This window comes from Halichoeres trimaculatus, unplaced genomic scaffold (genome assembly GCF_033239565.1).
Source record: "Halichoeres trimaculatus isolate MK-OKI-2021-1 unplaced genomic scaffold, fHalTri1.1 fHalTri1_scaffold_15, whole genome shotgun sequence".
Taxonomy (NCBI): Eukaryota; Metazoa; Chordata; class Actinopteri; order Labriformes; family Labridae; genus Halichoeres; species Halichoeres trimaculatus.
In genome coordinates, this window is record NW_027437193.1 from 23,580,212 (window position 1) to 23,602,748 (window position 22,537).

General features: G+C 39.4%; 2 protein-coding genes across 3 annotated transcripts in view; one reads left to right on the forward strand and one right to left on the reverse strand.

The window, feature by feature from the left end:
- The window catches only part of LOC141803886 (SPRY domain-containing SOCS box protein 4-like), a 94,013-nt gene that overhangs the window by 7,015 nt on the left and 64,461 nt on the right, over nt 1-22,537 (reverse strand). The gene's annotated exons all lie outside the window — the stretch shown is intronic.
- Nucleotides 14,772-16,168, forward strand: LOC141804185 (GTPase IMAP family member 1). The gene is made up of 3 exons (XM_074688509.1): nt 14,772-14,802; nt 15,090-15,587; nt 15,696-16,168. The coding sequence occupies exons 1-3, from the start codon at nt 14,772-14,774 to the stop codon at nt 16,166-16,168; spliced, it is 1,002 nt and encodes a 333-aa protein (XP_074544610.1).

The window sequence follows — 22,537 nt, forward strand, 5'->3', positions numbered from 1 at the left end:
AACATGTGTGTGTCCTTGAGGTGTGACTGCCACACTAATGTTCATCCACACAGAAGGAAACACACACACAGACACAGACACACACAGACACACACACACACACACACACACAGACACACACAGACACACACAGACACACACACACACACACACACACACACACACACACACACACTCTTCTTCAATCACAATCAGATGTTTTCACCTTGCCCTGACTCTCAATTAAGTTTCCATTATAAGAGCAGATCTCGTGACATTAATGAGATGTTTACAGGACGTTAGTGATGTTCAGAGGGAAAAACAATAGATTCAGTGCTGAGGAGGAATGACTCACACAAGTGACTCAAAGGAGCGGCACACGTAATAACTGTGCTAAAATTATCCTTTCTATTCATTTGACACTATTTTATTTATAAACAAAATGTGATGGAAACCCCGGTTAGTTTGATAAAACTCTTATAAAACTGACCCCTGGGATTTGTTTAGTGTTTGATCAAAAACAACTCGATGTGTTGGAGAGTTTGAGATCATTAGTTTAGTGCGTCCTTGATTAAAAAAAGTCAAGGTAGATATTTGCTCATGCCTGTCTTTTAAACAATAGATAACAGAACCAACAGGGCATGAAACCTAGATGCTGCATGTGAGCCGCTCTGCAGAAAAAGCTTCTCCTGTTTCGTTCAAAGAGAAAAGTTTCTTTGTGAGCTGAACAGCTGACTAAAACAGACTCTCCAGCTTGAGGTTTGTGGCTGAAATCATGAGTAAGTCTCAGTCTGAGGGCTCACGTGTTGGGTGCATTTTTTTTATCAAGGGAAACTATTTATAATGAATCAGACCAATGTGAGCACGCATGTCATGTTTCTGGAGATTTGGAGACGATTGGCTGCAGTCATTGAGTGAAAAAGGATAAACTCTCTAGGGGTGCTGCAAACAAAGAGATTTAACAGGCTTCTGAAGGTGAAATATGTCAAACAATATTTAACACTTATCTCTGCTGTCTATCTCCTGCACCAGTCAACACAACTGGTGTTTCTGTCAGGTAGTATTAGTACATATTCAGAGCATCTACCTGTGGTTATAACCTTTACACATCTGTAATGATAGCCTGATGTATAAAAGCTTTTTAAGTTAAAGCAGGAAGTGAACATTAACCGACCTGTAGATAAACTTAAGAGCCACTGGAGACGGATTGGAAACACAGGCAGATAATACAGAGTTAACCTACAAGGAGGGCTGAAGGCTAGTGGTGCTAGCTCTGCTAATGTTAGCCGCAGTCTACGAATCAATTTGCAGACTCTGTGATCTCGTGTTTAGCTGTGTTAAATAAATTGTGCTCTACAACAGTTTTCAAAGAGCATCTGAACTTCCGACCAGTTTCTTAGTCAAAAATGTAATTCCCGTTTTAAACAACTCAGAAGTCTAAGTCAACTCAGAGCCAGGGGCGTACCTACGATTAGGCAAACACAGGCAATTGCCAGGGGCCCGTAGGTCCCCAGGAGCCCCCAAAAATCTCTTAAAAACCAATTTATGAAGTTTTCTACAATTAATAGCATTTTAAAAAAATCTGCTTCAAAACAAATCCTTAATCTTTCATGATCATTTTGGGTACTCACCCCTTCCTTCTCATTCAGTGAGCTGTTCCATGTTACAACACATGTGCAAAAGAGATTCAGGAAGTAAGTGGTTTAAAAAAACAAAAAACAAAAAATGTCTTCCTTTTTGTTTGTGATTTCAACCAAGTTGCAAATACAAACAATGTTGCACTGATATCTGAAATAAAGATATAAGACTTTCAGGATTTTAAGGATTCAGGAAATAGGATAATTTTCTCAAATTCAAACTTTTTGAGTTGATGATGGAGGACATATAAAATATATTAGCTGTAATATCACAATAATTTTTCACTTCATACTTTCTTGTTTGTTTCTGTAAATTTCCCCAATGAAGTACAAATAAAGGAATACCCGATCTTATGGTATCTTATCTTTAACATGGTGATGCAGCTGGTAACTTAAGCTGTCAAATAACTGTAAACGTTTCAAACACAGGGAAAAGTGGCTTAAATTACATATTCACCTTTTTTCAAAATCCAATTTAAGTACAGAACTTCAGGAACTGCATTTAGTTGCGTTATGTTACAGTGGACAAGATCAACACTGTTTTATGCCTTGATTCTCAGAAAGAGACGAAAGACCCAGGGGACGGTCAGTCTAGCTCTGAAGATGATGAGCTACAGGGACATGGAGGGCCCCAACGACTTGGTTTGCCTTGGGCCCCCAAACCACTAAATACACCCCTGCTCAGAGAATTTCTTGTAGTGAAGTCTTCTTTGTTCTTCACTGTGTATGAGAAAGACAGAAAAACAAACGACTTTGTACTACTCTAATGACACATTTTATGCTAATAGTTTTACTGTAATTCAAAGATGAAGGGTAATGAAGGAGTCTTCCTGAGTTTTGTGTTAATAATGTTCCACCTCAAGGTTAACCAGAGCCATTCACTGTAAGTCGAGTTAATTTATAAGTTAATCATTATCGTCCCTCCAGGTGTCTTTAACTGCTTTTTATTACATCATAAAAAATAATTATCCAGGCTTAACAACTTCTCTTATGACACACAGTGCATTAACAGACAGATTTACTCCTAACATCACATTTCTATCATGTTTCACCGTCTTTACATCTCCTCTAGCTGTGTGAAAAAGATGCTAATGAGGAGGGAAAGTGAGGATGATCAGTAGAAGGTCGTTAACCCGAGAATCATTACACATTCAGTGCATTAAGAGGAATAACGCTCAAAATGCTCCAGGACTGAATGTCATCAACGTGAGGAAATCTCTGCCTTCATTTTACCAACGAGATTAAAAAGGGATCAGACTGAAATGTGATTATTCTGATAATATTTCTGTTAAGAGAAGAGCTTCAACAGGTTACATGGTTTCTTTTGAAGAGAGGTATCAATCTCTGCAAAGCTGATTTTAATTAGAGAGGTACACAGTGAGATAAATCCTTAATGATGAGTTAAAAAAAAAAAATAATAATAATCTTGGATTGCCACTCTGGAAATTAAACCAGCAACCTTGGGCAAATGTGCACAATCTTCTATTTTATTTACTCATTGATATGAGGGTGGCAGACCTCTATAAATCATGTAAGACGGTTTTACTGACGAGGAACTTCAGACGATATCAGTTTGATACCACATGTGAAGCAATCCCAGCTCGTGAAGAACTTTCCTGATGAGACGTTTTATATGGATATGAATCACGACCTCGGGTCTGCTGCGACACGAACGAGCAGTAATAGGGGCACAAGATGTGACGAGACGCCTGTAATGAGATGCAGCACACAGCAAAGCAGAGAAGAGCAGAATTTATTGTCTGCGCTGATAATAGAAGAGAGAGGGCGAAAACGGCAACAGCAGCATCACCTTTATGATGGATGTAAAAAATGACCTACGAGGAGGCCGGGAGCTAAAAAAAGTACCTGACAGATGATCACAAGGTTTGGAGAAAAGTAGAAGACGTGTGAAGAAGGGAGGAGAAACTTGAAGTCAAACTTAAAGACTAAAGTGAAGAAGCAGCTGTTGTTCAGTCGTAATATTAAAAATAATCCCAATCCAGTCATTTAGAGATATAAATCACCAGAGACAGCTTTTACAGGCGACGCAAATCAACATTCAACATGTGAGGCATACAGAAGCTTAAACAAGATCTTTTCTCCTCTCAGAAGACAACACCCGCAATAAACTACCACCCCATCATCTACAGTTTACAGTTTCATTTAACATTCATTTAAAGCGATGTACAACACAAGCAAGAATTCAGACAGAGAGGAAAACCATAGAGTGACTAAGTGCTGCCATTAAGTGCTGGATTTATTTTTTAATTACATAGAATATTCTAGCCCAAAATTTACATTGCCAAGGCCCCCCAAAGAGCATTTGGTTCTGGCCGGGGACCCCCTTTGGAAACCAACGGACTAGGCATCAAAATATGTAAAGAAATGTCAACTTTATGAATAATTTTTCTAACTTTTGTTCACTTTTCAGTAAGTTTTACATTAGTTAAGAATAGGAAATCTAGACAAACAGAAGCCGGACTCACACAAGTAAGCTAAAGGGAGAAGGAATTTCAAGGCTCTGTCAGCCAAGGTGGGACACTTCTTTCTTTCATGTAGTCAGTAGTTAGACAGGGGAAGAGCCTCGAGGTGGAGCTCAGTTTTTTAGATAGTTAATTAACAGGCTCAAACCACCAGGTCATCATGGATCATGACATTTTCATGCCGAAGTTGCAGCTGTCACGAGGTGCAGTTAGGTACAACTGGAAACCTCAGAATCCAACAATTATGGCACTTGAAGTGTTACATGTTCAACACAAATTGTTATTAAAAAATAAGTTTCTATTTTTTCCCTTCCCTCCAATTTTCTGGGTCCCTCCCCCCTGCGTCCTGGCGGCCCCCACTTTAAAAACCACTGATCTAACTAACTAACCACAATTATTAAAAGATGAGTTTTCAGACATCTCTTTAAGTAGAAAGGTACTCTGGATCATATAGAGTTAGGTCATTTATTCCACCATTTGGAAACAGGGGAGAAGAGTCTGGCTCGATATTTAGAGCCGCGCTGGGCTGGGGGCAACAGGCGTCTTTCACAAGCAGAGCGTAAAGGACCAGAAGGAGTGTAGACCTGGATGAGGGACCCTAGGTAGGCAGGTGCTGTTTTTTCTTAATTTTGGGGGATCAGTGATCGGCCCATCCTTACATATGAAACTGATCTTATATTCCTCTGGGAAGGTCTGACAGCCATTGTTACTTTTTGCTCTGAGAACTAAAACTCAGGACACTTTATTGGTTGAGTTAAAACAAAAAGATTTTATTGTTTCACAGGTACTGTTCAATGATTTTCAATAAATAAGATTGGAACATTGAAGGTATGTGCTGTCAGTTATAAAGAAAAAAAAAAATCTGTGATCGACCACAAATTGTGATCAGTGCACCCCTAGTTCTTGACAATGTTTTGTAAGCCAGAAGAAGAGCATTCAATTCAGTTCAAGCTGCCACTGGAAGCCAGTGAAGAGAGATGATGGGTTGTCAACAACAGAAACACTCAAAAGACAATCCTCTGTTTTCATCTTATGGCGAAACCAGACGCCCTGAAGTTGTCGCTGCTTTTGAGCTCAGGTGTCCAACCAGTCAAAGTACAGCTCCCACTGTCAGTCACAGACACACAAGAGTCCCCGCAGGAACAGGACTGAAGAGTTTCACTTAACTGATGGTCACAGAAGTGCACTGTTCATACAGAAATACAAAGATTTCTAAGATTTCAAAGCAAAGAAGAGACTTTCCCTTCACTGTTGTCTCAGAGTGCACTAAGAAAAGACGGTGATGACAAACACGCGGGTTATACTGCAGAGGCTTCAAAGACACACGATCCTCTCCTCTTTCACTCTCCTAAGACGTCCTGCCTCCTTTTCTGCACAGCTCCATCTCCTCTGAAACACGACACCTCTCTCCTCTTTCCTCCTGCTGAAACCACTCTGCCTGTTCTTCACTTTACTCTAACTTTTACCTCTTTACAGGAGTTTTTACTTCTTCAGAGGCAGATTTAAGTTTTATCCCTGTATAATCTTTCACACAACAACCAGAGACAGACACCAGGTGTGTGTTTCGCTGGATAACAATGGAGTATAGTGCTGCTGGATTTGGAAGTGTTTCTAAGTCCCAGAGGTTGACAAATTCAGAGGAGCATGTAATCCTTTAATCCCTTAATTAAAGTCAATAAAATAAGGAAATGAACAAAACTGCTGTGACGAGGCTTTCTCAAGAAAACAGTGATAAAGTGGACTAATGCTCAGCCACAGGCCTCGATTATAAGTGTGTGTATAAAAACACAGAATAATCAGCGAGAGGTTAAAAACACCAACAGCTCAATACTGTGACCTCTGCTGGATTTCACAGCACAGCTTAGCTTTTTCTCCCCCTGACCCAACGCTGCAATATCGACCCACAGCAGAGTGTTTTCTTGTAAACACATCAAAGATCAAACATTTACACAAAAGAAATCCAGAAGCTGGTCCCGCTCACAGAGAGGAACGGGGACAAAGAGAAACATGCAAGGTCACGAATGCAGAAAATCAAAGTGACGCGCAAACATCTACACATCGGATCAGAGGAACAGGAAAACAAACCCACACATGCAAACAGACACTGAGCTCTGTCAAGGGTAAATAAATCCATAAAAGTCAAATGTAGGTTAAACATTACCCTTACAGGTGCAGTGGTATTTAGCAGCATTAAGCAGGACAGACTCAGTAAAAATGGCAAATCGCTTCTTTTTTTAGACTCTGTCCAGTAAGGTGACCTTTAGTGCTTTAAAGACCAAAATTCTTATTATAATATTTGGAAACCCTTTAAATGAGTGTGTATTCTCACCTGAATTTAAAAAACTTTGTATTTGTCAAATGAGAATATAAACCCTTGTAAAGCCACATTATGTAATAATGTAATAACGTAATAAATTTTCATTTCATTATGTAATAACAACACATTTTGCGATAGTCTGCAAAATATTGATATAAAATTCTTGAACATTATATGCAATTAACTTTGGTGCATTATGTAATAAGTTTTCACATATTACATCACTTATTAAAAATGTGGATGCTGCACTTTTTTAATCAAGCAAAGGTAAGAATTTGGTGCATTATGTAACTAGAAAATTACTCCACCAAGCATATTGTGATTGTCACCAACACTTTAGTCCTACTTTAATGTTATACTCCCTTTCAGCAGACTGTCTGCTACAATTTGGTGTTAGTTGCAGGTTTGTACGACAATTTGTTACCTGACAATGTTGAAAATCATGATGACCCAGTTCATATTTCATATTCCAGATCTTAGTATCCAGAATATTGCCAGGATCTGGATCGTACTTTTACATCTGTAAGAAATGATGGTGACCTTGTCTTGTATGTTTTACAAAGCAATCCGACCATTTATCATGGAGTTATATACACATATGGTGAAAACAGCCCTATCTCACAATAATAAAGAATCCTTTAAAAAAAAAAATCAAGGATCCACACAGTGATCCAGATCACCTCCAAAATTTAATCACTTTTTCCTTATCTCATTTTGAACATTTCCTGAAAATTTCATCAAGATTTGTTTGGTACTTTTTGAACTATGTTGTTCACAGACAAACAAACTCTCCCAAAAACATAACCTGCTTGGTGGAGGTAATAAACCACCAAAATGGATGTCTTACTTAAAAAAAAAAAGCCACATTATACCATCAGAATGCTATTGACTTTAAGCATACAAGCATGAATTGTACAGGTGAATTAATTTTTAAAACTTTTTGCAGTTTCATTGACACATTCATACTATCATATTGGTCAAAACCGAGCGACTGATTGGCTGCAGCACCAACCGTGGAGCCACAGGTGTCCCTCCAGTTGATTATGTCTTAACGTGGAACTTTTCAACCCGACACTCTACCTGTTGTGTTCTGGCTTTGGTTATTTAATGAACACAGCTTCTCAATCTGTGTCTGGCTCACAATTTATTCTACAAATACAGTGACACAAAGATTTAATTTGATTTATGTCTGATGGTTTGACAGACAGAGACAGAAACAGAGATGGAGACAGAACTTTACTTTAGAGACAAAGAAATTGAGCAAGCGCCTGCTTTGATAAAGGCAGATGAATAAAAAGTTTATACTAATAGTTACATTCAGCACATAAAGGTGACGTGAAAACACACCGATCCAGTGGCGGGATGCCGTCATTTCCAGGGTAACATAATCAGTAGGTATTACCGGAAACATAGTTTATGGTTAGTGCACCCTTTTGACTTATCAACGATTTGACAATCAAACACTTAAAGCTCTCACAGGCCACACAATGACGTAGCAGGCCACATTTGGCCCGTGGGCCTTGAGTTTGACACACATGAATTGCAGGATCTACCTGACCTCGAATACCACCTTCACGTCACCGATGAGACATTTGACCTGATTTAAGCTGTCAGTTCATGCTGGTCTGGCTGTCCATAAATAAAACATTGTCACAAGACAAAGAGGATCCCTACTGAGGTCTTATCAACATTTGCAAAAGATTAGAGCTTTAATTGTCACAGAAGGAAGGCTGAAGGCTGACTTGTCTACTCCTAATACTAAAAGCTTTGGAGCGCCAGACCTGTCAGTCACATGAGCTGCGCCTCTGATTGGCTAAATTCACGATCTTAAAATCTTCTTAACAGCTGAGTTAGAAAAGCAGTATCTTGATAAATATTTTTAAATCTACTTTTTTAATGCTGTAAAAGTCTTTTTTCTTTTCCTTTTTTGACTTGGTGTGTTTGTGGTTTGTGGTCCGGTCTTTCTGAAGCCAGTCTCAAGCAGACTGTCAACAAAATGCAATTTTGAGGATTTCCATATAGGCTTCACTTTTTAAAACCTGGATGTAGCCCTTTGTGGACAATGCCTAGATGAAAGATTGTAAGACTGTTTGTCAAATCGTCAGAACCTCTATGATCTGGATGAATGAGAATCTACATGAACATTTCTTCTTCACTCTTAGCACAAAAAGTGACTGAAGCACTAAGTCACTTTGAAGCTTTCTGGCAGGCTAAAAGAAAATATAGCTGGCATTGTCTGAGGTCTGATTGTAACTATTGACTTATCCGACATGTTTTAGCTTGAAGTGTGTCCCACCTGCTCTTTAACTTGATCTTTTTCCAACAGGACTAACTCAACTTGCACTGCGAGACAAAGCTCAAAGTTAGCCTGCAGCTTTTACAACACGCCAACCCTCAGTTATGATTTTATTATCGTAGAGCAATAAGAAATCGTGACATGATAACAGACTTTCTGATGGAGACAACACTGCTGTAAAAACACGTATAAAGGGTTCAAATGAGATCAATTCTAGTCCGTGGAGAAAAAACACAAGGAAAAGCAGGAGTGATGATTCTTCAGCTCTGTGTCCTCCTTTCCAAACACACAACACTCCCAGATTATCTCTTAAGGCACTAAAGCAAAATCACACACTGAGGGATAAAGTTGTGCTGAATTGATTCTGTAAGGCTGCTACTATCCTCGCAGGATTTTTTTAGAAAACCTTTGGTGCTAAAATAAAAATAAGAGGCTGCAGCCACATGGGGTGGGAAGACTAATGGCTACAAACAGAGTTGTACTGAGTCCGTCCCACACACATTTCAGAGGAGGGGGTGAAAATCCTTTTCATTCTGAAGCCCTCCCTGAGCAATTTTTAGGTTTTTGGCCAGAGCAAACTTTTCTTTGAATCCTCCTGTATGAGTCATATCTCACCGTCCACATTAGTGCCACACAGGAAAAATGGGAGCTGTGGGAAAACAGGCTGGTAGAGGGTGGCTGGTGGTAATACAAGCTTTGCCAGACTTTCTTTTTAAAGCCCTGCTCCGTCTTTACCGACGTGCTTTACTGTAATTCCTCTCACATCTCCTCAGGAAAGAGAAGCAAGGGAGAAACAGGAGGAAGAGTGATGTAAAGGGGGGAAGAAAGGAGCAGGGGAGGAGGTGATGAGGAGGGAAAAAAACAAAAAGATGAAGGAGGCCATGAGATGAGAGATGGGGAGGGATACAAAGAGGAGGGAGGATGATGAATAGGAGAGGAGGAGTGCACAGCCGGCCTGTCTGACCCTCACGTATCCTTGACAGTAACAAACTGCAGGAAGGCGCACGTCACTCACGAAAATATTGATTTTAGAGAAAACTGGAGGATATAATTCACCGAGCACACCTTTAATTAATATTCCTGCTTACATGCAGGTTTTAAGACGTGATAAAACATCTCCCATCACGGTGTAATCTGCAGAGAAAGTGCTGATGTTGATCCACTGTGATAATTTGTTTATGTGCACTTTACAGAAACAGCAGAAATGGCCGATGATTACACCAAGTACATCAAGACAAATACCAAACACAAACAGTAAAATGGTTTTAATGCACAAAATCCTTTTGAGTATAACTTGTCTTACATATAAAAGGCTCATTCTGGGTTAAAAAAAAGCCATAGATATTTCTGTCAAAAACATTTGACTCATCACATGTCAGAATTAATGTAAATGTTGCTTTTCTCTTCTGGGTGAGCAAGAAAATTACTGTTTGCTGCAAATACGACAGCATGTGTTTATGTTTGTTCCCAGATTGTTGTACTGCCCCAAGCTGCCACATTAGAGTGAAGCATGTCGGTTTTTCTTCAACATCAGTCTGACTCAGTTGCTGATTCTGCAACACTAAGGGCCTTACATTAGATTGCAGTTGTTTTATTTACTATCTTTTTATAAATTAGTAATTAATAAGTTAAATATAAATATAATTATAATTATATAAATAAATTATAAGAGAAGTGTTACTTCTTTTGTTACCAGAGAAGACTAGTAATGATTATTTTGACAATGAGGCTTTTATATACTCTGTTTAAAAAAGAGATGATTGGAAAATATGTAGGATGAGTTCAGTTGCTAGGTGCCGCCCTGTTGGCGATGGCTGCCTTTTGCAGCAGCTCTTTCTTGTTGTTTTTTCCTCTCATTTTCGTCATCTTTGTATTTGAAGTGGATCATTACTTTGTAAGGCTCGTTTATTGGTCATGGACACTAAACTGGTTTGGTCTTCAGTGATATTTTTACTATTTTTTCTACTGTGTTTGTCTGTGGATCCTACATGTATCCATGGCTGCATTGTCAGTCCTGGACCCTGTGGAGGTGGAGGCTGGCTGAACTGGACTATGATGGACAAGCTGTCATCATCTATTTTCTTATGGACCTTTTTGTACTTTCTATACACTTTCTTACTTTTGTTATCTTGATTGCTGCTGTGACTCCTAAATTTCCCCTCTAGGATCAATGAAGTTTTTTCTATTGTATTCCACTTAATTCTAAATACATACCCCTAACCATAGTCAGAACTCGACATTTAACTAAAATTTCCTAACTTTCTGTTCAGATTTCACCCTGTTGATAAGAAAGTTTTTTGTAGGTCTTGCATGATAATAATGAACAAAAAATTTTGGGCATGCAGCCTTAATAACTGGAGCGGCTGTGTTTTTTTTGGCTAGGGGGCGCTGTGGAGCATGTATCTGTATAAAAACAATGCAGACACAAAATTTCTCAGATGGCTGTATTTTAGCATTCTGAGAGGGCCTCCACAGCACCTAAGGTCAGGCTCAGGGCCTCTTTTGTTAAAAAGGAAAAAATAAAAGTTGACGGTAAAATATCTGAGATTTGTGATGTTATGTTCTTTGTAGGGAAGAAGATAGAGAACAGAAATAAGGTGTAGAAGAGGAAGATTAAACAACACAGCTGCTGATAAAGAGGAGACAAACTGTTTAGGACTTGGACAGAAATAGAAAAAAAGATGTTTTCATTCATCGTGCACATCAGACCTATGAGGTGAGATACGATTGACAGCCCCATGAGATCAGGCTGTCTTACTTAATCAACATTAATAAAAGCTTCCTGTACAGAAAAAACACTGAGGAAAAGACAAACCAGGTGAAAATAGAGCACAGAAAGGAAAAGATCAGAGAGTAAAGATCAAAACAGAAAAACACACAGACAGGTGAGGAGACACATGGGGAAACTTCTGCTTGTGCCGCAGCAGCTTCAGGGGATTATGTGCAGCCTAAATGAAGGTGAGAAATACGCACACACACACGTGCATTAACACGTAAAGAGGGCCCAAGCTCTCACACATCCACTCACGTGAGCACGAGGGCTCTCATGTTGACCTGCCCGAGCCAGACTGAGATAAGAGCCCGACTGATCCTTTTCTGGCTTCACCTGCCAGGTCAGGGAGTGTGTTTATCTGAGTGCATGTTTGAACACACACACAGAGGATCACATAAACACCAAACACACTGATGTAGCAGGAAATCAGAGCAGGAAACAGAGAGCCAGAGGTCAAAGTGGCTCGAGAAGAGCGATGTTATTTCCGTGTGTTATATTTCAAATCAGAAATCACCTGAGCTTTGAGAAAATACGGAGATAAGTTTTACAGTGGTGTGTGCAAAAACTTTCTGCCTATCTGATGACTCCAACTCACTGCTGAGTTCCTATCATACTTTTAGAAAGACAAAATATCATGCAAAACAGGGTAAATTTACACCTGCGTATATGCATGTGTATGTGTGTGCTTAGTAAAGAAAACACACTAAAACTTAATATGCATATTATCTTTTAAGAGTTTAATGTGCATCATGTCAACAAGCTTCACAAGATTTTATCAGTGAAGCACAAGGTCTGGTTAAAAGCTGCAGGTGGGTCACGTGGATGAGTCTTCAGATCGTAAAACCTGAAAGGTTTGCCGCTGTAAATAAGCTGAACTTTAAAGCTGCTGTGAAGCGTGTTTATGATGAAGGAGACGTGCAGCACGAGTCACTGTGGAAAACAGCTTTTCAACACACTTATTATGCAAATCTTCAGTCAGTAGTGTGTTTCTGCTACATCCATTTATTTCTTCATCTAGAGAGGGGATACCAATTTAGCATCACAGACCAGAGTGCATTAAAGAATAAATAATCTGTAATAAAAGAAAAATATTCTGTATTACAGCCCACAATATTTGCAAGAATTAGTTCAGAAGGTAAGATTTTGTTTCTGCTCTAAACAGTCAACGCAACAACAAATGCAATCATGGCTTTCTGTTCATTGCTTTTTCACGTTCACTTGTGCACGCAGGAAATAAATCTATTTGTGATGTTAATGTTGCTAAAGACAAAGAAAGAAGCCCGGAGAAACTTTTTTTTAGGCTGGCAGGGGACAAATTTGCTGCATACAAAAATAAATCTGTGCAAACATGACCGAACTTGCCATTAATTTTAATACTTTCCTATGAACTTGACTTTTCTCTTGCCTGATTTCAAGCTTTTTATAGTAGCAATAAGTTCTTTTTATGAATTATAATCCTGTTAGAAAAAAAGATCAGAACAAAAACATGCTAAGCAGAATATGTCTCAGATCTTGGATATCGTTAATGTGTAAGGGTGACGTGTAGTAGGCACCTAGCAATGTATCAGCAGTGTTAAAAACAACATGCAGAGTGATAAAAAGCCACCATGTATGGAACCCCTAAAGATTCATAATCAAATAAATAAAAACAACATTTTGAAATAAATACCATTTTGATAAATATTAGAAAAATCTATAACTTGGCCTTTTAAGTGTGAAATAAGGCAATGTTATTGTGAAATATGCTTTATTATTCTTTAGTATCAAATTATTTTAATTGAATATTTCATAATGATTATTTTAACAAATTTATAATTTGTAAAACAACGACTTTTTATTTGTTTTCTAAGCTTTTATAAAATTAAAAAAAAAACGATTTTTATTTCATGTTCTTTTCCACAATGGCCTTTTTATTTCATAATGTTTTTCAACAGAAAGACTTGGTCTGTCAATCAAAGCTAAAAGGCGGGAACTCTGCTTGATCCTTAAGGCCCCGTTTACACGACAACGTTTCATCTGAAAACACTAAAATGCAGCGAAAACGCAGCGAAAAAATCTGAGACGCCAAGGGACTGAAAACGCTGTAGTAAGCATGCCAGGCCTGCAGGTGTCGCTATAACTGTCTGTCTTGTCTGTCTTGTCCAGAAGCAGCTTTTGGGAGATCTCCACTGAAGTAGAGTTGAGTCGATCATCTGGTGAATTGGGGAATAGCTACTAAGTTAAAAAGTGGAGCAACAGATGCACATTTTGTTGAAAGACAGTCAGCAGATACAGCAGATTGAGCAGCACAAGCACAACACGGTAGTTTGCAACGATCGTAACAACTGTACTGTTGTCCTGTTGTATGTGCTCGCCTTGCGCGAGGCGGAGTGTGACGTTAGCATTTCTACTGATATCGGGAGCGTTTCAGAAAAATCTTACTCTGGAGGCTGTTTTCAAAAGTTTGCGTTTTAGGTCGGCTGCTGTTTCCATGGAAACGTGACGCTGAAATGCAACAAAACTTTTGCGTTTTACTCCAAAGCCGTTGTTGTGTCCCTGTCACGGCCCCTTAAGATCGAAAGGTTTGAGAGGGGTCTAGCTGCAGACCTCCGCTCTCAGCTGCTTGGGGAGCAACTCTGAAACTGACTCATCTCCTGCAGCCACATGCATTTTTAAAAGACTGACTTGTTCACTGTGGATTTAAATTTTATGTATCAAAAGGACTAATAGTATCATTACTCAAGGGAGAGTACTGGTACAGGTACTGGTCTGAGAAAGAGTGGTATTGAATGTTGCTAGGTTATTGTGTCAGTATACCAGGAACATTTTTAATCCCATAAACAGATGACCCTTGTTTCCTGTTACAGCTTCTTGAAACTCAGACTTTCTGAGGTCCTTCTCTGGTAAACAACCAGCAGTAAAAGTCACTCAGCAGTCAACAACAACAATAAAACAGACGGATGCTGATTTGTTATTTTCTGCAACACAGTGACATTCACGCCATGGTTAAGGACTTCCTGAAAAGTAGAAGTTTGTGTCAGGAATCATAAATGTTATGATGGTTTTATGTTCCTGAAGAATTCAGAGTCAGCAATAAAACATGGGAGGTGCTTCAGCGTAAACATTGATAAGCTGTGAGAGTGCCAGCCGGGCCATCAGATACAGAGAGAGCCACATTAAGCAAAGACTTGATGGTTGTTTGCTTCATCTTTATGTCTTCAGGGATCCCTGATGCAGATCTGATTTTCTTTTAGAGGGATTTTAAATCTGCAACCTCTCAAGATCATCGAACAGAAAGCCTGACAAGATGGGAAGCTTGAGTCTACCAGGAGCTTTTGGTATGCTCATTTCTGAGTTTAAGACGCAGTGCTGTTGTAGTTTGATCAAACTGTTATGCTTACTACATTTTTTATTAATTTATTTGAATTAATTAAAGTAGATCTGCTCATTGATGATAGATAAATTTAGTCTCCCCAAGACCACTTTAACTTTTTCTACCTTACCTAATGAGTCATATCTTTTAACCAAAGTGTAATTGGTAAAGTGGATCACACTGACTTCTTTGAAAGTCATTGAAACAGAAGCTGCAGGTTAAAAGCTTCCTCATGTGCCTTTTTTTCTTTAGCGTCACGTGAACTGAATATTCTGCTGGTTGGTCCCAGGCGGACTGGAAAGAGCTCCACAGGAAACACCTTGCTGGGCCTGGGACAGGTTTTTGACACTAAAGGGGGCGGGGCCTGCACAGCTGCCAGTGCCATCACCGCTGGACATCACGTGACCGTTGTTGACTCACAAGGCTGGGGTTCGTCCGAGGAGTCTGTGCCCCGGGAGGAGAAAATTGAGCTGATGCGGGCGTTGTCTCTCTGTGAACCTGGAGGACCTCATGTTATTCTGTTGGTCATCCAGCTGCTGGACTTTACTGAACCAGAGAGAAGAGCAGTGGAGAGGAGGATGGAGATGTTGACTCCGTCAGTCTGGAGACACACCATGGTGTTGTTCACATGTGGAGACTTAAAGAAGAGTAAAGGACCGAGTGTGGAGGAGCGCATCCAATCAGGAGGCCTGGCTTTGAAGTGGCTGATGGAGAAATGCCGCTACAGATATCACGTGATTGACAATAAGAAAGACACTGCTGAGCAAGAGAAAAAACATAAGGTGCAAGAAGGAGAGAAGAAGAAGGAGAAGACCTGGTGGAAGAAAACTGAAGCGGGGGAGAGGAGGAAGAACGGAGCAGGTAAAGAGCAGGAGCAGGTGACAGAGCTGCTGGGTAAAGTCGAGGACCTGCTGCAGGAGAATGGAGGATGGCACTTCTCCCTCCACATGTACCAGAGGATAGAGGAGGAGTGGTGCCGCAGAAAGCAGGAGCTGAGAGCTCAGCTGGAGGCGGAGACAGATGTGGGAGGTGAGGAGAGAAACCTAACGACAGCAGAGACCAAGATAAACACGGAGCTGGAGCCAGAGCAAAGGTCAGACACAGAAGAAGAAAGAAGGGGAGGCTGCCTGAGGAAAGAGCCACAGGAGGAGGAGGAGTATGTGGAGAGGAAGATGGATAGAGAGGAGGATGAAGATGAGGGCATAAAGGTAGAACTGAGCAGTGAGGAGGATCTAGGTTCAGACAGTGGAGATGAGCGGGAGGAGAGCGATGACGTGAAAACTGAACTCATGGTTCCATTTCTGTCGAGTAGGGTCACAGGTTGGCCTTGAGTCCAATCAAAAGACTTGTATGAAGACAACAGGGTGACAAAATCAAATGGTCTTATACTGACACAGTGACTCATCCTGGGACATCTCCGGTCAGGAGAGAAACATTCTGGGACACTGAGTTCTTATAAACTCTTGTCAGGCTGTAACCCACCAGCAACAAAACCAACAATGACTCCAGATCCTCCTAAATGGTTTTAAAAACTGGACTTGTAATATTTTTGTGGATGTTATTGTGTTTTCTGCTTTTCAGTGACAAATGCAGTGCTAGCTTAGCATTTCAGGATACCATGTTTGCACTATGAGGATGACAACACAGCTTGTTAGCTTACCTAAGCACATGGAAACTGCTGGCAAGACTGTCTAAGGTTGTATGCTAAGCTAGGCTAACTGGCTTCTGGTAGTAGCTTCACATCGTCTGTTTAGTCTTAACAGAAGAATTAATCTCTTTTATAAGCAGACATGTTGAACATTTCCTTTACTGAGAAGATTAAACATTTGATCTGTACAGTTATTTGTGTGTCATACTTGTATATAATGTGCTGCCATAAACTGTGTAAAACTGTTGAAAATAAAACACCTTTTCCAAACCATACTCTCAGCGCTGTATCTATTCTGTGTCTTTTGTGTCAGTATTAATCTAATGTCACCAGTTTTCTTTTTAAAAACACAAAGGATGAAGCTTTCTACAGCCCCAGACCTCTGATCTTTCTCTGGTTAGCTGTACACAGCTCACTGTCAAACACAGCGACAGCTCATGAAGCCTAAACATCTCTGGTTAACCAGACTAATTTATTTCCAATTATCTTTCTCATAAAGTACAATAGGTTGTCGCAGGTTAAAAAAGTTGTTGAATAAACTGTAATAAAGCAGACAGCTTGATGAGTTTGGCTTTATTATTAGTAAGTTTATAATTTCCTTTTTCAATTTGCAGCAACTAAGCAATCAATATTGCTGCATGCAGGTTTTCTGATGGCAGAACAGAAGGGCGTACAGTGGACCGAATGTTTTATTACATCGCCACAAATTGTCAATTGGCTTCAAGGGATTGCTGTCTCTCTCCTCTGCTGACACAGACAGTTAATTCTCATCTCTGGCTGGCAGTCACGATGCCATGCAAGGTCAGCTGTGCTGTAACCGCTGAGGTCAGTCGACAGCCGGGCAGCAGAAGCCTTTCAAATAAATAAAACCAGATTAAATAATAACTTCATCCCTGACACTGGAATTGGTTCAGTTTATTCAAACTCTACAGTATTAAAAAGAGACTCAGAGTCCCAACATCCTGAGTCCCTGGGTCAGTGGTTTCTTATTTGTTGATACTTTAAAATACATGAAATTGTTGTGTCCAGAAAGTTGTGAAAAAGCACAAAAAACAATATTTTCGGGACTAAAATAGTTTTTTTTTTTATCAGACATGGAAAACTGCTTTGACGCTGATTTGATCTGTCATCTGTGCTTCTCCACAGATGACACTAAACAATAATAGAGAAGGTGTCTTTGCGACTCCAACAGATGCCGTCAGTGTTCAGACTGTGAATTAACAGTGAATTTATTTGCAAATGTGTTAGTTCAGGATCCGTGCATGCAGGCTTATCTTTGGAAGGCATGTGCTACAGTAAAACAACCAAATCGAACCAATCGTGTAAGAAGGGCCTTTCTGATTCTTTTTATATATATATATATAACTCATTTTTTTCTGAAGGCCTAAAAACATCTTCCATCTGACACATTTTAACATCCACGTTCCACCAGAACCGGAGCAATTTACAAACTTTATATTTTCTGCATCAAATGGATAGTTTGGATTTTATAAGTGGGCCTGGATGAGGTTCTTGACAGCCATGAGTGTTTGAACATCAGGGCATTCAGGTCAGCTTGGCCCCTTTGTCCAAAAACCAGGTGAAGAGCCAGCACAGAAAAAAGTAAGTCAGAAATGTACCGTGTGACTGTACATTATGTTTACCTCTAACAAGGAGGTTATGTTTTTGAGAGTTTGTCTGTCTGTGAAAAACATAACTCAAAAACTAACAAACGGCCCTTGATGAAATTTTCAGGAAATGTTCAAAATGGGATAAGGAAGAAGTGATTCAATTTTGGAGGTGATCTGGATCACCGTCTGGATCCTGGACTTTTTTTAAAAGGATTCGTTATCATTGTGAGATAGGGCTGTTTTCACCATATGTGTATATAACTCCACCATAAATGGTCAGATTTATTTGCAAAACAATACAAGACAAGGTCACCATAATTTCTGACAGATGTAAAAGTACGATCCAGATCCTGGCAATATTCTGGATACTAAGATCCAGAATATGAAATATGTACTGGGTCATCATAATTTTCAACACTGTCAGGAAACAAATTATCGTACAAACCTGCAACTAACACTAAATTGTAGCAGACAGTCTGCTGAAAGGGAGTATAACATTAAAGTAGGACTAAAGTGTTGGTGACAATCACAATATACTCGGTGGAGGTTTGCGCTCTCTGAAGACTTTTCTAGTTAAAATTGTTTCAGTCATTTGTTTTCATGCTGTTGAAAGACAAAACATATGTGTTCCTTTACCTAAATTTAGTACACCATCAAAAATGCATTGTGTGTTTGTTAAAGCTGAGATGATATCTCTGTGTGTAAAACCAGGAACCAACAAATAAACACATTCAAGTCTGTTTACAGGTCTTTGGGAGTAAAACTGTTTTTGTAGAAAACATTGTCTGGTAAAGTTGTCAGGCAGGAATCAAGACTCAGGTCTCAGGGATACTCAAGCAATAACGGATGCAACACCCTGAAACTGTGACCTAGATCACATTTTTGACAAAAAGACCAGCATCCACAGAAAGAAAGAGCCTATTTCCTGTTGCATTAAATTTCATGAATTTTCTGCCAGTTTTACTCTTGTACACCTGTGGTTGTAAACTGTTCGACTGACTGTTGCTTTTTCAGTGGCTGGTTTGGTTATTTGTGTTTTACTTCATCAATGTGACAAGACATTTTAATTATAATAAGCTTTTAACTGTGTTTTAGGGTTTAGGTTAAAAGATAAAAGCTTCATAAGAAAATAATAGCTTAATCATCTACCTCAATAGTATATTTAAGTTTCTCCTTTGAGGTTTGTAAACTAACACAGCATGAATCATCCGTCAAGTGATATCATCCGTTTTATTGCACAAGATCAAATCTTTGAACATGGTTGGGAAATAATGTGGATCTTCATGAAAGAACACTTCATACTTATAAAAAACAAACATGGAACAAAGTGTTTCCAACACATTCACATCATTTAGCTAACAACATGTTTGTCAGCAGCTGTCTTGATATCAAAGATCACTGAGGGTCACCAGTCCACGTCTCTGAGTAAAAGTACACTGTATGAATACGGAGCGGGAACACCAGGCTTATTACTGTGAAGGTATTTCTGCTTCTCTCCAAGAAAACCCTGACATGAAGCTAAAAACAACTTTGGCTCTGTGATGCAGAGGCTTCTTTTATCTCTGATGAAACAGCTGTTTGTGGGAGGATCTGTCATGGCTGCTGCTGTTGCTATGAGACAACAGACAGCCCATTAGTGCAGCCGTCTTTAGCTAAAGGCTGAAATATTTCAACGCTCAGTGCTGAGTGTTTCCTGACTGTGGGAAACGTTACTCACAGGAGCGACAGAAAGCAGCTCAAACATTTATTTACTGCTGAAAGGAGCTAAGCTAGGCTGGTGGTCTTAGCACTGATTGAGCTTTACCGTCCTGTTGTTCTTTCTGACCAGAGGTAACCTTTGGATGCACATTGACCAGCCAGCACATTATCAGTAGGGTAAAACTAATGAGTCTCATGATGGTGTAAACCCATCCTCATATTCCCTAGAGTGTGAACAATCAACATCTCCACTCTCACCCTGTTTCCTGCTCTGTCCACTGTCCTGTCCTCTGATAAAGACATAAAAATTATTTATAAATGTGACATCTAAAAGGAGAAGATAACTATGATTTAGTCTACAGGATTCAATGACACTTGTGCTGGTTCCGTTTTTTGAGCATGTGGTGCAATTACAGGGCACTGACAGCAGCAATTGAGAAACCAAGTTTAGCATGACAGAGTGACCCAGTGACCCAGAAAATCAGGAAGGCAGGTCTGTGAGACCACCATAAACTCTGACTGGACAAAGTTGACCAATATAACGGTTAAACAGTTGCTTTTAGTTCACAAAAACAAATAAAGCTACAAGGAACAGAGATTCAGGTATATTTTTTAGTTTTTTTGTTAGATAAACTGAGCAGGGGGTGAAAACCAGCAGTTGGTACCGTAAGCTGCTCTTCATCAGAAATGAAGTGTATGCTCCCAAACCTGAATCAAACACACTGGCTCTACATTTGAACAGGGATGGGAATCAAAAACGGGTTCCTGTTGAGCATCGATAAGAAATTTTTCAATCCATCACTATCATTAGCCTTTATGCTTAGCAGTTGGATAACGTTTCCCAAGAAAACTCTGATTCGGGATTTTCAGCTTGAATTTTTGCTGAAAAACTGAACTCTGGAAGAAATGCACATTACTCTATCACAGAAGGTTCCTATTCAAAACTTTCAACATGGTATCAATCTCCTTATTTATCAAAAATGATGTAAACAAAATAGAGCTCGCTTGATGCTAACATATACAGGAAATTGCATTAATATGCTAGCATACATCAATAATAAATACAACCGAGTCAAAATGCTTACAGGCAGATGAGAGGAAACTGCAGGCTCATGGCTAGCTTCATAACTACAGCAAGGTTCCAAACAACTTAAACAACTGCTGTAACCACTTCAAGACACTGTATGACGTATATCAAAGCAGTACATCAGTGTCATGTGACATGTAATTATTAATTATTTCTGTTTATTTTTGCCCAGAGATATCAAGATCCAGGGATTAATTACATACTTATTCACTAATAAACTCAATTGAATGTTGTTGACCCAGAAATCCTAAAGCTACTTTAAGCTAAGCTACAGGAATTGATAGGAGAATCCATAAAGAATAGGATTAATAAGCAGAATCAATACTGGCACTTATATCGATAAAATCTTATCAATACCCATCCCTACATATGAACAACCTGTTGCCCATCTCTATTTACAGATTAAAGATGATGATTGTGTACTCAGGACCTTAGGGTTCTGGTTTCTGTTTGTAGCTGAAGTAAGACTGTCAGCAAATCATCATAATAGCATCTCATTTCTCATCAGCAATAATTAAATGGCCATTTACTTATTTTCATACAAAGATAATTACATGCAAAAGCAGTTGAAAATCTCTTCCAGATGAAAAAAAAAAGTGTGATACTGTTCTATAAAGGTCAGTCAGACCTGAAGTGTCACAAATGATTGAGCTGACCTATATTCACATGTAAGCTTTTCAAAAGGAGTTTTCACTCGACTTGATTTGTGAATAAATCAAAGTGGTTACTTTTTCAGGGGCATACTGCTGAGGAAAGCCAGGGTTAAGCTTTTTTGGACCTTACTATTAACAGTGAAACTGAGACTCACTTCAAACATGAGATGCACTTCTCCAGAAGTCATAATAAAAAGAAAACCTGATGGACAACCCTTCAAGGAAAATAAAATCCTTCACTTTTGATTTTCACACTTGTTTTGCAAACCAGAAATGATGAGGATGATTTTAACAAAATATTTACCACCAATGACTGGCTTAACTGAAAGCCTGAAAAGTTCTCATTGTTTCAAAGGCATATCAATGTGTTGAAGATGTTCATACAATTGCTTTATGCGAGGCAAGAAAGATTTAAAGCACATTGCTAAAGAATTTCTGAGGCAAACCTACAATAAATCACTCACCTTGTCCGCCTCAAGGCTCATAAAGTACTCACACACTATTCAACAACCTACAACACAGCTATATACTCTGTCTCCAGTGATTCACTGCAAGGTGACTTCCTCTACTGCTTTTATTTTGGCACACTCTACAATGTATGTCCTTACTAAATGACACTCATTCATCATACACACACAAACACACACAGCAGACTGAATCACACAGATAAGGCTTTGTCACTATCAGGTCCCACAGAAAGGTGAGTCTCTCTGAAATCAAAGTCCACTGGGCAGAGAAGGAGATAAGAGATAAAGCTGACTGAGCATGTCAATTGAAGAGACGACAAAAAAACTTAACGGCTAAAATAAACAACAACAGAGTAAACATTTCTAAACTTTCCTATAGGAAGTCTCAACTTCGCTTTTCTCAACCCCAGCAGGCAGTGTGACAGAGGACAGAGGTGTGTGTGTGATATGCAGCGGTACATCAGAGAGATACAGTAGCTGCCCGGGCACAAAGCCCAGCAGAGGGTGAGAGGGCGATGGACCTGTGCCAGTTAGATA